This window comes from Panthera leo, chromosome A1 (assembly GCF_018350215.1).
Source record: "Panthera leo isolate Ple1 chromosome A1, P.leo_Ple1_pat1.1, whole genome shotgun sequence".
In the NCBI taxonomy this organism is placed as follows: Eukaryota; Metazoa; Chordata; class Mammalia; order Carnivora; family Felidae; genus Panthera; species Panthera leo.
In genome coordinates, this window is record NC_056679.1 from 35773185 (window position 1) to 35788044 (window position 14860).

A 14860-nucleotide genomic window follows, 5' to 3' on the forward strand; every position below is an offset into this window, starting at 1 on the left:
CTAATGGTTTACTGATCAAAGAAACAGCAAATATTAAAAAAAAAAAAAAAATGTCATGCAACTAAAATCAAGTTCTACTCAATGGGAACCAACTTTTGGTAAATAGGCCATATTTTGGGAGGGGGGGTGAGGTGGTGTTAGGGCTAAAGAGGGAGGGAAGGAAGGAATCCAAGAAAAGAGACGGGCAATTGGTTTAATGAGTGAGAGTTTCTAGGAGATATATTTTCACTTCTTATTGACAGACAATTAAGTTGAATAAAGGATGAGGAAAGGGCACACCAAATAAAAACCACTTTCTCAGCAACAATAAGAGTTTTATCCTGAACCATCCAGGGAAAAGAATATTTCAAATTAGGCACATCAGTCAGTACTCCGTGTCCTCTGCCCAGAACCTAAACCAACAAATAGAATCAGCATGCCAACTGTCTCATTCATTTCAAGTTACACAAAAAGACACAGATATAGACTACCTCCCAGAGAACTCCTTTAAAATACCATTTGACTAGAATCCTCAGTCTCTCAGCATTAAATGACAACTTTTTCAGATTTGGGGTGGGATATTACTTTTCCTACGCCAAAATCTCTTGGAAAACATAGGACATGGTAGTATACTATAATCGGCTACAAAAAACAAATCAATTCTACCATTAAACTATTAGGACCTGAATTCACAGCACCGGAGATCAATTCCAAAAGGTACCAGCCCACCAAACGCCACCACTGTGATGATCACAACTAGACTACAGTGCACAGACAAGGCCAGCTCTTGAACACCTAAGAACTGTCCTGCTCAAACTGGCCAATGTCCAAGTCATAAGGATTGCAAAGAAAACTAGTTCAGGAAGATTCTGAATTATTAAAATAATAGATGAGTGACTAAACCCTTAGTAGCAGCATAAAAGGACCTGTATCTAGTATTCATTCATTAAAAAACTTTTTTTTTTTTTTTTTTAAGGAATCGAGATAGTGTCTGCATTAAAAATTTTTGCTTCCAATTTCAAGGGAGAAATAAAGTGCATATGAAACACTATATTATTGGAAACCTGGAGGGAATACAAACATGGTTTAGTGATTGAAAGAAAGCTTCAAGGACATACAATTTCATGAATATTGACACAGTATTTCTCAATAGTCTATTTGTATACCACACACTATATAGGACATAGAGTCCTGAAAAGTTGTATCCAAGTAATACATGACAAAAGTAAAAGATATTTCTAATTTATGTGTTATATCTTATATATTCTAATTGGTCTTTAATTGACACTGGTTACCAGGCATTTTGGGTGTGTTACTTTTGTACATTCCCTTTCTACCAAAGAGAAAATAATGTAAGCAAATTCCAATCTCCTGGTGGGGCAGATTTTTGCTTATTGTTTTACCTAATTCTTGAGTGGAATTAAAGTTGATTATATAATGCAAACAACTATGGTGATTTCATAGTGTCAAATTCCTATGTTTGTTGAAATGGAACACACCTTTCTGAGAATTCTAAAATTCACATGAATTACATTAATAAATTTATATAATTGGATAAAAGAAAAAGTTAAACTGACAAGTAGTGTAACTGTAGAGTTTCAAGTGATTTTGCTAAATTGAAAACAATGTAGAAATCAACCGTTACAGAACCTGAAGATGATACAGAGCTGAAAGTAAGCCTATCTTTGGTGAAAACAAATGAAAAGGCAAGAATTGGCCCTATTGGGGGTACAAAGGTTACCCTAACCTATGACTACCCTTGTTTTTGATATGGTGATGATTTTTAGGTGGAAATGATTACTACTTTAAATCTAAGTTTAGTCAGTAAGTAAATGCTCTTCTATGAAATCAAAGTCATGTAGGAATCTGCAGTTCAGTTTACTCGGGAGTTAATAGCCCATCTTCACTACAAACATGTTTATTACTTATAAAATAAAACAGTATAATGAGAATCATAGAAATAAACATGATAATTATAATCAGTTTCCTGAAACTACCAAACTATCATATTACTTATGTAATCTTGATAAATTGAAAACATATCGTTATTTAAAGAACTAGCAAACAATATTGAGCTTTTAATCCAGAAAGAACTAAAATCTGCAGGCATTCCACACTATTATACAATTTTTGCCCATCATGTTTTTTGGTAATTCTGCAGTATTGTTTGGAACTTTAAGCAGGTTTGTCCCCCTTTGGGCAGGGGGGAAGTATCTAAGAAGTAAAGGGAGACATATTAGGAATGGTAAAAAGCTGAAAGAAGGTAAAGTTGAAGAACATTACAATATGACGATGCACACACACAGACACACACTACATACTATATATATTATTGTTTTTTCCTGTCAACTTTCTCCTTTCTTCACTAAAGCAATTATGTTTTATTTTATTTTTTTTTAATTTTTTTTTTAACGTTTATTTATTTTTGAGACAGAGAGACAGAGCATGAACAGGGGAGGGGCAGAGAGAGAGGGAGACACAGAATCTGAAACAGGCTCCAAGCTGTCAGCACAGAGCCCGACGTGGGGCTTGAACTCACGAACTGTGAGATCATGACCTGAGCTGAAGTCAGACGCTTAACCGACCAAGCCACCCAGGCGCCCCAAAGCAATTATGTTTTAAAACATTAGTACCACACAAACTAGAATGTACAACAATGGGTTCAAGAACATTCACAATCAACATATAATAAAACACTGTTCATAATGTCTCTAGCAGATGTTTTTCAATACCATTACTCTCTCAACATTAAATTCCATTTTCAGTCAGGTATGACCTGGCATGGAATGTGTAGATTCAAGGTCAAGTTTGAGTTGACATGTCCTAAAATGGAAGTGGTCTATCTCTGTCTTAAAATCAAAACTATAACCTCTGGCACTAATATCTGGAAATATAATTGCTATATTTAAATTTCTGGCCCCTACGAGAATACTGCTTGTAAATCATGGCTCTTTGATGTGAACTCCATATTTTCAAAGACGGACATAACCTGCCTATTTTAAAATAACTGCAAGTTTGAGCTCATTCTTCTGTGAAAATCACTAAAACGTGAGAAGAATTTTACATTTTTCCTGTGATGATATGCAATGTAAAAAGTTACTTGCTACATAGACATTTTCATTTAAGCTTATATGTGTTTCAGATTTAATGTGAATAGGAAATATTTTTATATTATAATTTTACATTATATAATTTTCTTCAAGAGTCAAAAAAGTTGGGCCAAAAAAAAAAAAAAAAGCCCCAAAATTCTGCATAGTCTGTGGTTAAAAATGTAATGCAAATTCTCCCTTACTTACTTATACCCAATGGAAGACATTGCAGGTAGAGCATCAAATATGGAGCAAAAGAAAGACAAAATGATCAGGTAATAGAATATAAAGCAAACAAGGAAATACAGAAAAGAGAAAAGAAGAAAATGGTACCCTAGAGAACTGGGTTTAAAAAAAAAGTTTTTTGTTTTTTTTTTTTGGTAAAGAAAATAAGTTAAAAGTTTTATAATAAAAATTGTAAGACTATGTATAGGAAAAACCCCGCCTTTTTCTTCCCCTTATGTGTGCTAAGCAGAGTTTTGTGAACTCAGGGTACAGGAAGGTAGTGCGGGGAGGGCTGAAGACAATAGGTTTATGAAGAAATGGCAGCAGTTTAAGCAGTTTAAGAGCAAATGCCAACAACATGCAAAATACGGTATGCAGTCACAGTCCTTTAGTTAGCCACCCACATCTTCACAATTATATCAAACACAAATTCCATCATGTCCCTGGAGGTTGGTAATAGAACTTCAGATGAAAGGGAAAAAAAATAATCTTACATACAAAGAATCAAAACACTACAGTATCATCATGATGACTGAATGTAACCAACCTCAAAATGATTATGTAATGATAGGAGAAAAGAATAGGAGAAAGCAAGCTCGATAAAAATCTTAATTTTAAGTTGGCAACACAGCTAATATATAGCACTGGCAAGAATTTTCACCTCTGCAGACCCCCAACTTCTATAAATAAAATAGGAGGCTGGAACAAGATGATTATCAAGGTGTCTCAAAGATTTTTTTTTAAAGGTATTCCTTTTTCACCCTTATCACCAAGGAGGAGACTGTACTTCTAATTTCAGAGTCTAACATGGGAGATGAAAGGAAGTGAGTGATTACAACAAGAAACTGATGCTGTTTTTGCAATATGTTGGCTTACGATGCTCCAGCATTAACCATAAATACTCTCGTCAGTCATAGGAGTGCAGTTTTCATCTTACATTTTGACATGAAATTGACAATAATGACAACAAGAAATCAGGTTTATACTTTTTAAAAACTCCTTGGACTTCATTTGTGGCTACAGTTTCAATATACATATTTGAAATCAAAATAATTTCCCATAAATATCCTTAGGTTAAAAAAAAAAAAAAAAAAGCAAGATGGGCTTCAAAGCTTTATGGGACAATCCTGATGTGAAAAGGCCTGACATTTTCTTTCCTGCATTGCCTGGTATAAAGATGCCCACACAGGAGAGTTAACGCCAAAAGACAGTACTTACCACAACAGCAAACTGCTCGGGTTCACATAAGTTGTTATAGTCACTCTTGAACTGAGACAGTGAACTTAACTGTTCTTGATCTGGAAGATGCTTTATTAGGTTCTAAAAATTAAAAACATAAGAAAATATTTTCACTAAATGTGCTTCTTGCACTCTAGATAAATCCATCAATAAACTATTGGAAAGAAACCACTAAAAAAAGTCAGTCTTCAGTTTTATTTCTAGGTAACCTCCCTTATACTCAGCTTTACGCTACATTCTCTGCATCTTGAAAGCAGTCAATTTTCCTCTTTACTCTCTAGAGTTATATATTCAAATCAAGCACTACTGAATGTTTATTTGATTAGCTATATAACTGAGAAAGAAAAACTCCACCTATACCAAAGGAACAGCTTTCTCACCTGGGTAAATGTGATCAATTACATTTCAGATTGAGGGAATTAAATGTCAGATATTCAAGCAAAGCCAAACATATTTTAACGCTTCATCCAGGGTGATAAAAGAAATTATCATATTACTACTAAAAGGCAAGAGAAAGAAATGAAATCCAGAGAACTTTAATGAAAGTGCTTGCAAGATTTAATCAACATGATTACAGTTTTAATAACAAAAATGAAAGTATCTCTAAAATGAAGACAAAGTAACTTTTCTGATGTGGAAGAAAACTTGAAAAGGTACTAAAGACATGGAATGATACACTTTGCAAATAAAAAGCTTCTGAAGAGATCCTTTAGGAATTTAAGTGCCTGTTGCCTTTGGCCTGGATCACCTCCCATCCAGAAACCACAGGCTTGCTTGGTTATTCTTGTTCCTTTGTCCATGAACAGTCTTTCCCAAGCCACACACTTAAGGTCAGGCAAACACTCCCAATGAAGACCAAATAAACAAATTTTCTTCCCTGTTATAAAGTAATGATTATACAGTCTTGTGGACAAAGTCTATATAGATCTTCCGTATCAAAATGTAATTGATTTTAACAGTGTCATTACAAATTAGTGTCCTGATATTAAAATTAAGAAAAAGAGTGGTGTTCACAATCCCAAATTTTAGCATCAGTATATTGTCTTCAAGCCCAAAGTCAATACAAGTTATAATTCAGCCTATATCATGCTCTATATATTTATGGGGAAAACGCCCCCAAAGGTGTCATTAGTTAAAGACATTGTTAGAGAATGTTATTTATCAAAGTAGTTAGATCAAAGAAGAAGTTTTGGACTCACTGTGTACCTTTAGACAAAAACTTGGTTGACTGGCCGAAAACAAACAAAAAAAGTGGCAATTTAAGATCATCCCTAACAAAAGTATTTACTATTAATACTACCAACTGAATAAAAACAATGCAAGTAGAGGATTTTTCCATATAAATAGAAATTTCTCTTATTAAAATTGCCTGAAGCCAAAAGACCTGGTTATTTGTGTTTCTTTTAACCATTCTAGCTAACAGCTGGATTGAGTTATTTATAATCAGGCTTCTGAATTTCTTCAGTATCCTTGTAGATGACCATCAAATCCCCTTAAATATTATGAGTTAATATATAATCTTTTATCATGTATTTATTAATTTTTCACTTCTTTATTTTTGCTTTGTAGAGTAATGAAACTATAATGATTTCTAAGAATACAGGCCCAAACTTCCTGTGTCTCTTTACCAAAGTTACCAACCTTCCATAAATCCTAAGGTCCTTTCAGACTAAACCAACTCTTCACAGTTGCCCACATACCCACAGCTTTTCCCTCACAGCTCAGAGTATTACTAGTGCCAGAATAACTGACCTTTGCTACATATTAGTCACAGAGCCCTATTGGCTTTTCTACATCCATACTGTATTCAGTCCTGAAGTACCCTCACCTACACACACACACACACACACACACACACACACACACACACACACGTACCCTCACCTCCACACATGCACAGCACTCCCTTAACCCATCATCTAATCTATACCAAAAAAAAAAAAAGTCTTGATACAGCCATGTGTACCTTGTATTATAATTTTACACACACACACACACACACACACACACACACACACACACACACACATCATTTCACTTGTCAAACTAAATATCCCAGAAAGGCAAAATCGATGTTTAATTGAACCGACCACAATGCCCTGCACATGGTGGGGGGGGGGGGGGGTATAATAAAATAGATGCTAAATGAACTAATTAATAAAAGACAAATGAAGGCAAACGGGGAGAGAATAAGTTAGAAGGATGACATCAAAAATGACATACTACTGACATCTGGTTATATATGAATGAGTAACTAGATATGCCAAAACAAAATCGTGACTGTGAACATAGCTTACCAAAATGATGATTATTATAAAGTAAGGTTTCCCCTGTACCCTGTGAAAAATAAGCAGTTCTTCACTTTACAATTAGGAACCTATTTTTTTATTTAATTTAAGAGGGGCACCTGGGTGGCTCAGTCAGTTAAGCATCCAGCTTTTGATTTCAGCTCAGGTCATGATCTCATTTTTCGTGAGTTCGAGCCCCATGCGGGAGGTTGGAGATCCAGCTTGGGATTCTCTCTCCCCCTATCTCTCTGCCCCTCCCCACTTGGACTCTCCCTCCCTCTCTCTCTCAAAATGAATAAACTGAAATAAATAAAATTAATTTGAGACTTCAAATAGCACGGAATTCTTATTTTTTAGTCAGCATATAAATGTCCAAACTAAATTTTTCGATTTTAAATTCCCGAGATGGGTTTTAAATGTAGTAGGTGTGGCAGGCAGAACGATGACCTGAACCACACCACTCAAGATGTCCACACCTAATCCCCAAAACTTGTAAAAATATTAGGATATGTGGCATAGGGAATTAAGGTTGTTATCAGCTGACTTTAAAATAGGGGAAATTTCCCTAGATTATCAGAACTGCAGAAGGTCCTTAAAGGACCACAAAGGTCCTTAAAAGTGGAAGAGAGAGACAGAACATGGAGCGAGAGGGAGATGTGACCATGGAAAAAAGAAGAGAGTCAATATCCTTTGAAAGTTGAAGAAAAGTGTCCCAAGCCAAGGAATGTGGGAAGCCATGAGGAGCCAGGAAAGATAAAGAAAGGGATTTTTTTTTTTTTAAATCCTATAGAAAGGAAGGCAAGCCTGCCAACACCTGGACTTTAGCACAATAAGACACATGCCAGATTTCTGTTCAACAGAAATGGAGACTAATAAATTTGTGTTATTTTAAGCTACTGAATTTACGGTGAATTGTTACAGCAGCAATAGAAAACTAATATATTAAGAAATTATATGGAACTGGATGTTCTTTGGACGTGAATTTAAAAATGCAAATTTCCCATCTCTACACACAAAATCCACATGAATATCCAAAACATTCGTGTAATCAAGTTAAAAGCTACTCTGTAAAAATTCAATAAATGCATCAAAAAAAAAATACAAACATGTATGAAGCAGAAAAGTTTTCTTTAAGGAACTTGAAATTTACTCCCAACAACAAGGCACATTTACGATCAACAGTTAACAAAGACAAAAACCTAGTAAAAAGAAAGTGCTTAGAGAAAAAAGGCTCAGGGAAGAGTTACTGAATCAGGTGTATATGAGTCTCAGCTACTCACAGCACAAACCCCTACTGGGATTATATCGCAACCACCTTGGGAAGACAAGATAGGAGAAGCAAAACCCAAAACTTTCCAAGATACCATTCATTGATGGATTAAATGTCCAAAATAATTTTAAACATGTGTTCACACTAACAAATAATCTCTGGTTTCTTTTTATTGCTAAAAAGCCATTTTTCTAAGTACATCCACTATAAGAATGAAAGATAGTAAACTGAAGATATTATTCTCTTCCTATATAATTTGTGGTTTGATACTCTGATTTTACAGTTTATCAAGACACGCATTATTGATGTCTTATGTGGAATTCAGCAAATAACTCTGGCACCACGCTAGCATTCCTTAAATAATACTGTGGGTAGACACCATTTAAAAAGCTGGCAGCCTCCTGAATGAATTCAGAATGCTATGCCCACAATTTCTAGTACTCGTAGGAACACAAATGACTCAAGGAAGGGTGGTTAATAAAGGTGACTCTAAATGAAGAGAAAAGTCCCTCAATCTTCTGCACTGAATCATAATGCAACTTTACAAGATAAGAGCCTAATAAAAACATATTCTGAAAGGATTATACAAATAAACTTTAAGTCGCATATTACTAACCTTAACTGTAACAAAAACAAAAACATACATGTTGAATTAAACAATTTGCCTTTCAAAAACAGTCATTTAAAATAATTGAAATGTAATCATTTTGATAGCATTATATTTAGTTGCAGTTAAGAAAAGATGCAGTTTTATCTCCTGGCAAAGCAGAAGTTATGCTAAAACTAATTATGCAGCAATGATTTTCCAGTTGAATGATTTGGTTTAAGAATTTTGCTTCACTTACAGATTTGTATTTAATGAGAAGCTTGCAATGAAATATTGGAATTTAAGCTCTCTGCCAGTTTGTTTACCTGAATCATAGACTCTGCCAACTGTGTTTCATCCACTTCCAATATCATCATTTTGATTTCCTCATATGGCACCCGAAAAGAGCTCAAGAAGATTGCTAAAAGGGGGAGAAAAAGGTTCATAATAAGAGAAGAAAAGAATTTGAGATGTAGTTCTATGTATAAAATCAAAAATAATTCATAAAATGAGAGACTTTAAGGATTAAATATAATGACTATGGGAGAAATTTTCATTAGCACATTTTCTACTCTAGTTTTAGAACTAGTATTTAAGCAACAGCCCTTTATTATTATGCTGGTTCCAAAGTTGATTTTTAATGCTTAGTTATTAGCCTATCACAGGAATGGTGCCAATTTTCATGTGATAAAAAAAAAACAAAACTGAAATATATTTGGTACACTATAAAAATATTACATTGGAATGAAAAGAACCATAAAACTCCAATATGCACATATAATTTTTGTCTAAACATGTGTATTATTAGGTTTTATAATATCCTGCAGCTCTACTAAATAGTTCAGAAAAAAATATTTTAAGAAAACTGGTGAGTAGTGCATTTACACTATTGCAAGTTATAATAGCACTTTGCTCTTTAAAAACATTATAGACAATATGCCAGAAAAATAGCCTTTATATGTAACTGAAGCTTGAATACCGAATATTGGAAAACAAATTTTCCTGGGAAACCATACAAATAGATTATATTGGGTAATATATTATTACTGAAAATTCCAACATTATTTACATTTTTTTCTAATATCTCATATGTCTAATATTAAACCACAGTGATCTTCTCAAAAGCTACTGAGGTAAATAAGGATATTTTCATAGTATTAGATTTAATGCTTTTGCCGTTTCCCCCCTTGATCTACTATTAATGTGTCTCTTCTTCAGTGACAGATGTCACTCTGTGAACATACTCAGAACTTGCTACCGCTACCATTTATTTTATATGCTGAACTTATGTCATCTTGTCTGTAGGTCTTTTCACAGACAGTATTTTTTACAAGATTTGGAAAACATGATCTTCTTTTTAAAGGCTATCTTTAGGCTTCCATATACCTGAGGACACCATGTATCATTTACAGATGAACAACATGTTCAACATCAACACCAGCTTCACTGATACATTTCTGAACTCAAATAGTTATAAATAAGGGATAATAGTTCTAGAAATTATGGATGGGTATAATTCTTAGTATACCAACAAATGGAATAAAATATCTAAATGTTATTACAAAACAGATTAATGAAATTACAAAATAAAAACCCTGTAGTAGACGCTGAAAAGCAAAAAATATAGTAACTATATGATCTCAAAGAGGTCATCAGTAAATAATTAATGGGAAGAGAACAAAACCTAAATACATACATCATGTACAAAACCAGTTGCTTATGATTGCAGAATTAAATGTAAATATTAACAAAAACAAATACTAAAATAAATTTAACATGACAATTTAGCTCCTTTATGGTAAGAGAACATCTTAATCATATAAGTTGTTGGAAAATATGTGAAAAGAGTGATCTCTGACAACATAAAAGGAGAACAAGTCAAAGCACCTTAAACAATTAAAAAATAAGGAAGCTAAGGGGATAAATCTGCCCCAAAAAGCAAAGCATTTTTTTTCTTCATTTAGAATACCCTGAGGTCTAAAAAGGAAAATGAGCAAAATGTATATAACCTTATGGGCACCTGGGTGGCTCAGATTAAACATCTGAGTCTTGATCTTTGCTCAGGTCATCATCTCAAGGTTCATGAGATGTCTCTGACCCTCCCCGCTCATGCTATCTGTCTCTCTCAAAAAATATAATCTTAAAAAATATATGTAACTTTAATTAAAAGAATAAGAGAAAAAAACAAAACTAATAATATGTAATAATGTGTTAAACCTTAGGAGTAAGCAAACTGAGAAGGCAAAGTGTTAAAATACACCTGAATTGCAAATTCTGTAGGATTAGTAAGATTAATCAGAATCTTTGAAATTATTAATTCCCTTTGAGAAGCAATAAATTCTACTCAAGAAACCTAGTCTATGGATACAACAAGAAGATATAGAAAAGATTATAACATTTAATACAAAGATCAAAGGATAAAATTACTCTGAGGCATAACACAGTCATGGAGAGAAAGAAAAATTATACTTTTACATATTTCAGCCACTAAGACAAAGTGGAGAGATGCCCTGGAATTATCTACTTCCTCCTCCCGAAAAAGGATATTTTGGATCTCAATCAAGAAATATCCTTAGCATAGCATTAGGTATAGTGCTGTCCAATCATTATGCTGTACAACTGAAACTAATGTAACATTGTGTGTCAGCTATAACTCAAGAATAAAAAAGAAACCCTTGAAATATCTAAAAAATATACATAAGTGTGTGCATGTATTTAAATCTTAAATCCATTTCTGAGCTATCCTTAAAGGAAGGAAAACAGAAATCCTGGGAGAAAAAAATATTCAAGGAAAGATTGAAATAATGGCCAAGGGAAAAAGAAAAAGATTACTAAAAAGAAACAAGATTTGGAGGATTTTTTACTTTTTGAAAGTAAAAAATATATATACACACATACACTAATGACATCGAAAACTCAATGTATGGATTAGATATAATATAAAGAGAAAATTGAGGACATGAAAGACCACAGGCAAAAAAGCAATCCAAAACACAAATTTAAAGAGATGGAAAAATAGTTGGTTAAGAGATACAGAAGATAAGTAAAGATACCTTAAAAATGTCTACTTGGATTTACAAAGGGAAATCACAAAAAAGAACAGAGTTGAAAGAAATCTTATCTGAAGAGAAAATGTCAGAATATTCCAGAATTATAAAGAGACACAAATCATCAACAACACGAAGGCCCAACAAATTCCAAATATGATATATATTTTTTAAGCCACTCTAGAACCTTGCAAAACACGAGGCATTGGTAAGGTTAGGAAGTAGGAACATTCAGGCGCTGATGGTGGAAGAATAAATTGGTACAAACGCTGCCCAGATATATACTTAGAGGCGGAGTCACCTAACTTTTTCTGCTGAGAGTCACATAGCCATTATTTTAGGTTTTCTAAGCTATTCAGGCTCTGTCACAACTACTCAACTGTGCTATTGGAGCACAGAAGCACCCACAGACATTATGTAAACAAATGTCCTGGCTAAGCTCTGGTAGACTGTGTCTTAATAGACAATGGGCAAGATTTAGCCTGAAGGCCATAGTTTGCCACACCTTGCCTTAGTACCACCAAAAATGAAAAACAACACAGAAGTCAATCAAGGGTTAAATGAATAAAGTGTAACAGTCAAAGAATGTGTTAAAAATGGCAATAAAAATGAATATACTACAGCCAGATGCATTAATATGATATGATGCTGTTTATATAAAAGTCAGTCAGTTAAAAACTAAACAGCTTATTTAGGAATATGCACATGGTTGGTAAAACTATAAATAAAAGGAAGGAAATATTTAAACCAAGATTTAAGAGAATGGTAACTTCTCATAGGAAGGGATATAAAATTGGAAAAGGTCATATGTAAGTCTTTAAAGTATGAGTCATGTTCTATTTCTTTAGCTGTAGGTGTTTGATTTATATCATTAAATGTAACATGCATTTTCTATATTCTCTGATAATAGGTCATAACAAAAACAATTAAAATAATTTTAAATGAATAATATGGAAACAAAATGCATGGGGAAAAAGGGTGGCATACTGTGTGGTAACAGATTAAGCTTAATCAAGTGAGATCTGGCTCCTGGGAGCTACTCTCAAAAGCCCTGGGAATGTCCTGCCTGATAAGAGTTTCTATGTTTACTGGGGACACTGGGTCACACTAACAGTCTATGCTAATAATGTGAGTTATGGTGGGGATTTTGGGTCACACAGTATTAACCTGTCCTCCCGAGGGTCTGAAAACCAAGGTCAGTCACACAGTTTTGGGTCAGGTTCACCCAAAACCAAGAACCAGTAAAAACATTGGACACCAAGGCTTAAGTGAGCCTCCCTGGTTGGCAATAATCTGTGACTATTATTACACATCATTGCTGGGAGAAGCTAGAGATGTCCATGGGTGAAAATTTCGTGCTCCAAACTCTCCTAGACACCTCCCCATGTGCCTCTTTCCTTGGCTGATTTTAATCTGTACTGTTTAATCATAAATCAAAGAGTTTTCAGTCATTTCTGTGAGTCCTTCCAATAAACCATCATACTTAAGACTGGTCTTGGAGACCCCCAAACTTAACTGGTGTCAGAAGTGAAGGTGGTCGTGGAGATAAAAAAAACAACAAAACTGCAGATAAAAACCTACTATGATCTCACTTGCACATTTATGTAAGTACAATAACAGAAGTAAACATAAATAACACAACATGCATAACTAATATAGTAACAACTATATAAAAAGATAAAAATGTTAACAGAAGGGTTTACTGTGTGAATGGACATCATTTATTCCTTTACTTTCATCTATATTTGTAATTCATTCTCTGCCTTCCAGTATTAATATTCTACAGTTAAAATAACATGCACATTAAACACCTATATCTATAAAGACTGAACAATTTTTTTTATAGTTTATGAATAAGATTTCTGGCAAACATTTGCTCTAAGGGGGAAAAAAAATGACAGAAAAGTTGAAAATGGCCTAATGCATAACACCCAATTCAGAAGACAAGCATAGATCTTTAAAAAACAAATTAGAAGTTACTGAGGATAGGAGATACTCATTTAAAGCCTCCAAAAGACCCATTAAAGTGAATATTTTTACTAACACACATCTTATCCTTCAAAATGTGACTATATAGGTCCCACTGGAAGCTTTGAGTTCAGTGAAGAAATGTAAAGTGTGCAGATTTTGGAACCAGTCACACATGTTTTCTTCAAGGGAACTTATAAATATTTAAATCTTTACATTAATTCATAGATTCCAGGGTTCCTCCCTTTAGAGCTCTAATATTCCAAAAATCTGGTGAAGCATATGAACCTTGTAAAACTCCTGAGGCCTCTCTTGATCCTCGAGTGCCTGGAATTCTTTTATGCTCAGCGCAGGGTCTCTGCCAAAACCTTTATGAACTCAAACATAGGGAACCTAACATACTTTTGAATAAATAGGTAAATAAGAGAGTAGATTTTACACCCTTTCCTCAAAATTCTATCAAATATTTCAGTTAAGAGAAATCTAAGAGAATGTATTGCAGATTTCTAAGTGGCAAGACTCTGTCTTGTCCTATCACAAGACTCTTCCCACAATTCAGTATCTCAAAAGACTGAATTTCAAAGACAAAAAACAGCTGTGAACCAGATTATAATTATGGTCAAGATTATAGGTTGCTAAAGCTTCTTAAAGCTTAAATCATAACACTTGCTACAATCAGAGAGGGCAAGAATAATCCAGGAATGGATTACATCATAATATGAATGGCATAAATTCTGGACTTTTCAATATTATACTTTAAAATGTGTTTAATAATTAAAAGAGTATATATATATATATATTTTTTTCCATATATTCAGCTAAAGCAAAAAAGACAAACAATATCCTTCTCCATGAAAATGTGATTCTGTTATCTCTAAACAGGAATAGTGTATGCTATACCTATTATTTTCAAAACAGGCAACCTTATTCAAGTCACTGAACGGTTATACCCATCTGCAACATCAATGCTACTACCTATGTGATAGGGTTGTAGTTAAGATTAAAGGGCCAAATTTAGAACACAGAAAGGTAATCAATAATTATTAACCAATGCAATTAAATTTGAAATCCCATTTAGCACGTGTTCTGTCATATATAAATAATACTAAAGTCAATTATTCAACTTTGAGATAGATATTTAAGCTAACTTATTATGACTGACTCATCTA

General features: G+C 33.7%; 1 protein-coding gene across 1 annotated transcript in view; it reads right to left on the reverse strand.

Moving 5' to 3' along the window:
* Nucleotides 1-14860, reverse strand: part of DIAPH3 (diaphanous related formin 3) — a 504750-nt gene that overhangs the window by 268960 nt on the left and 220930 nt on the right. Inside the window, exons 19-20 of the mRNA XM_042927440.1 lie at nt 9003-9097; nt 4512-4613 (exon numbers count right to left, since the gene is read on the reverse strand). Coding sequence (XP_042783374.1) covers nt 4512-4613; nt 9003-9097 — 197 coding nt within the window. The remainder of the gene's footprint in view (nt 1-4511; nt 4614-9002; nt 9098-14860) is intronic.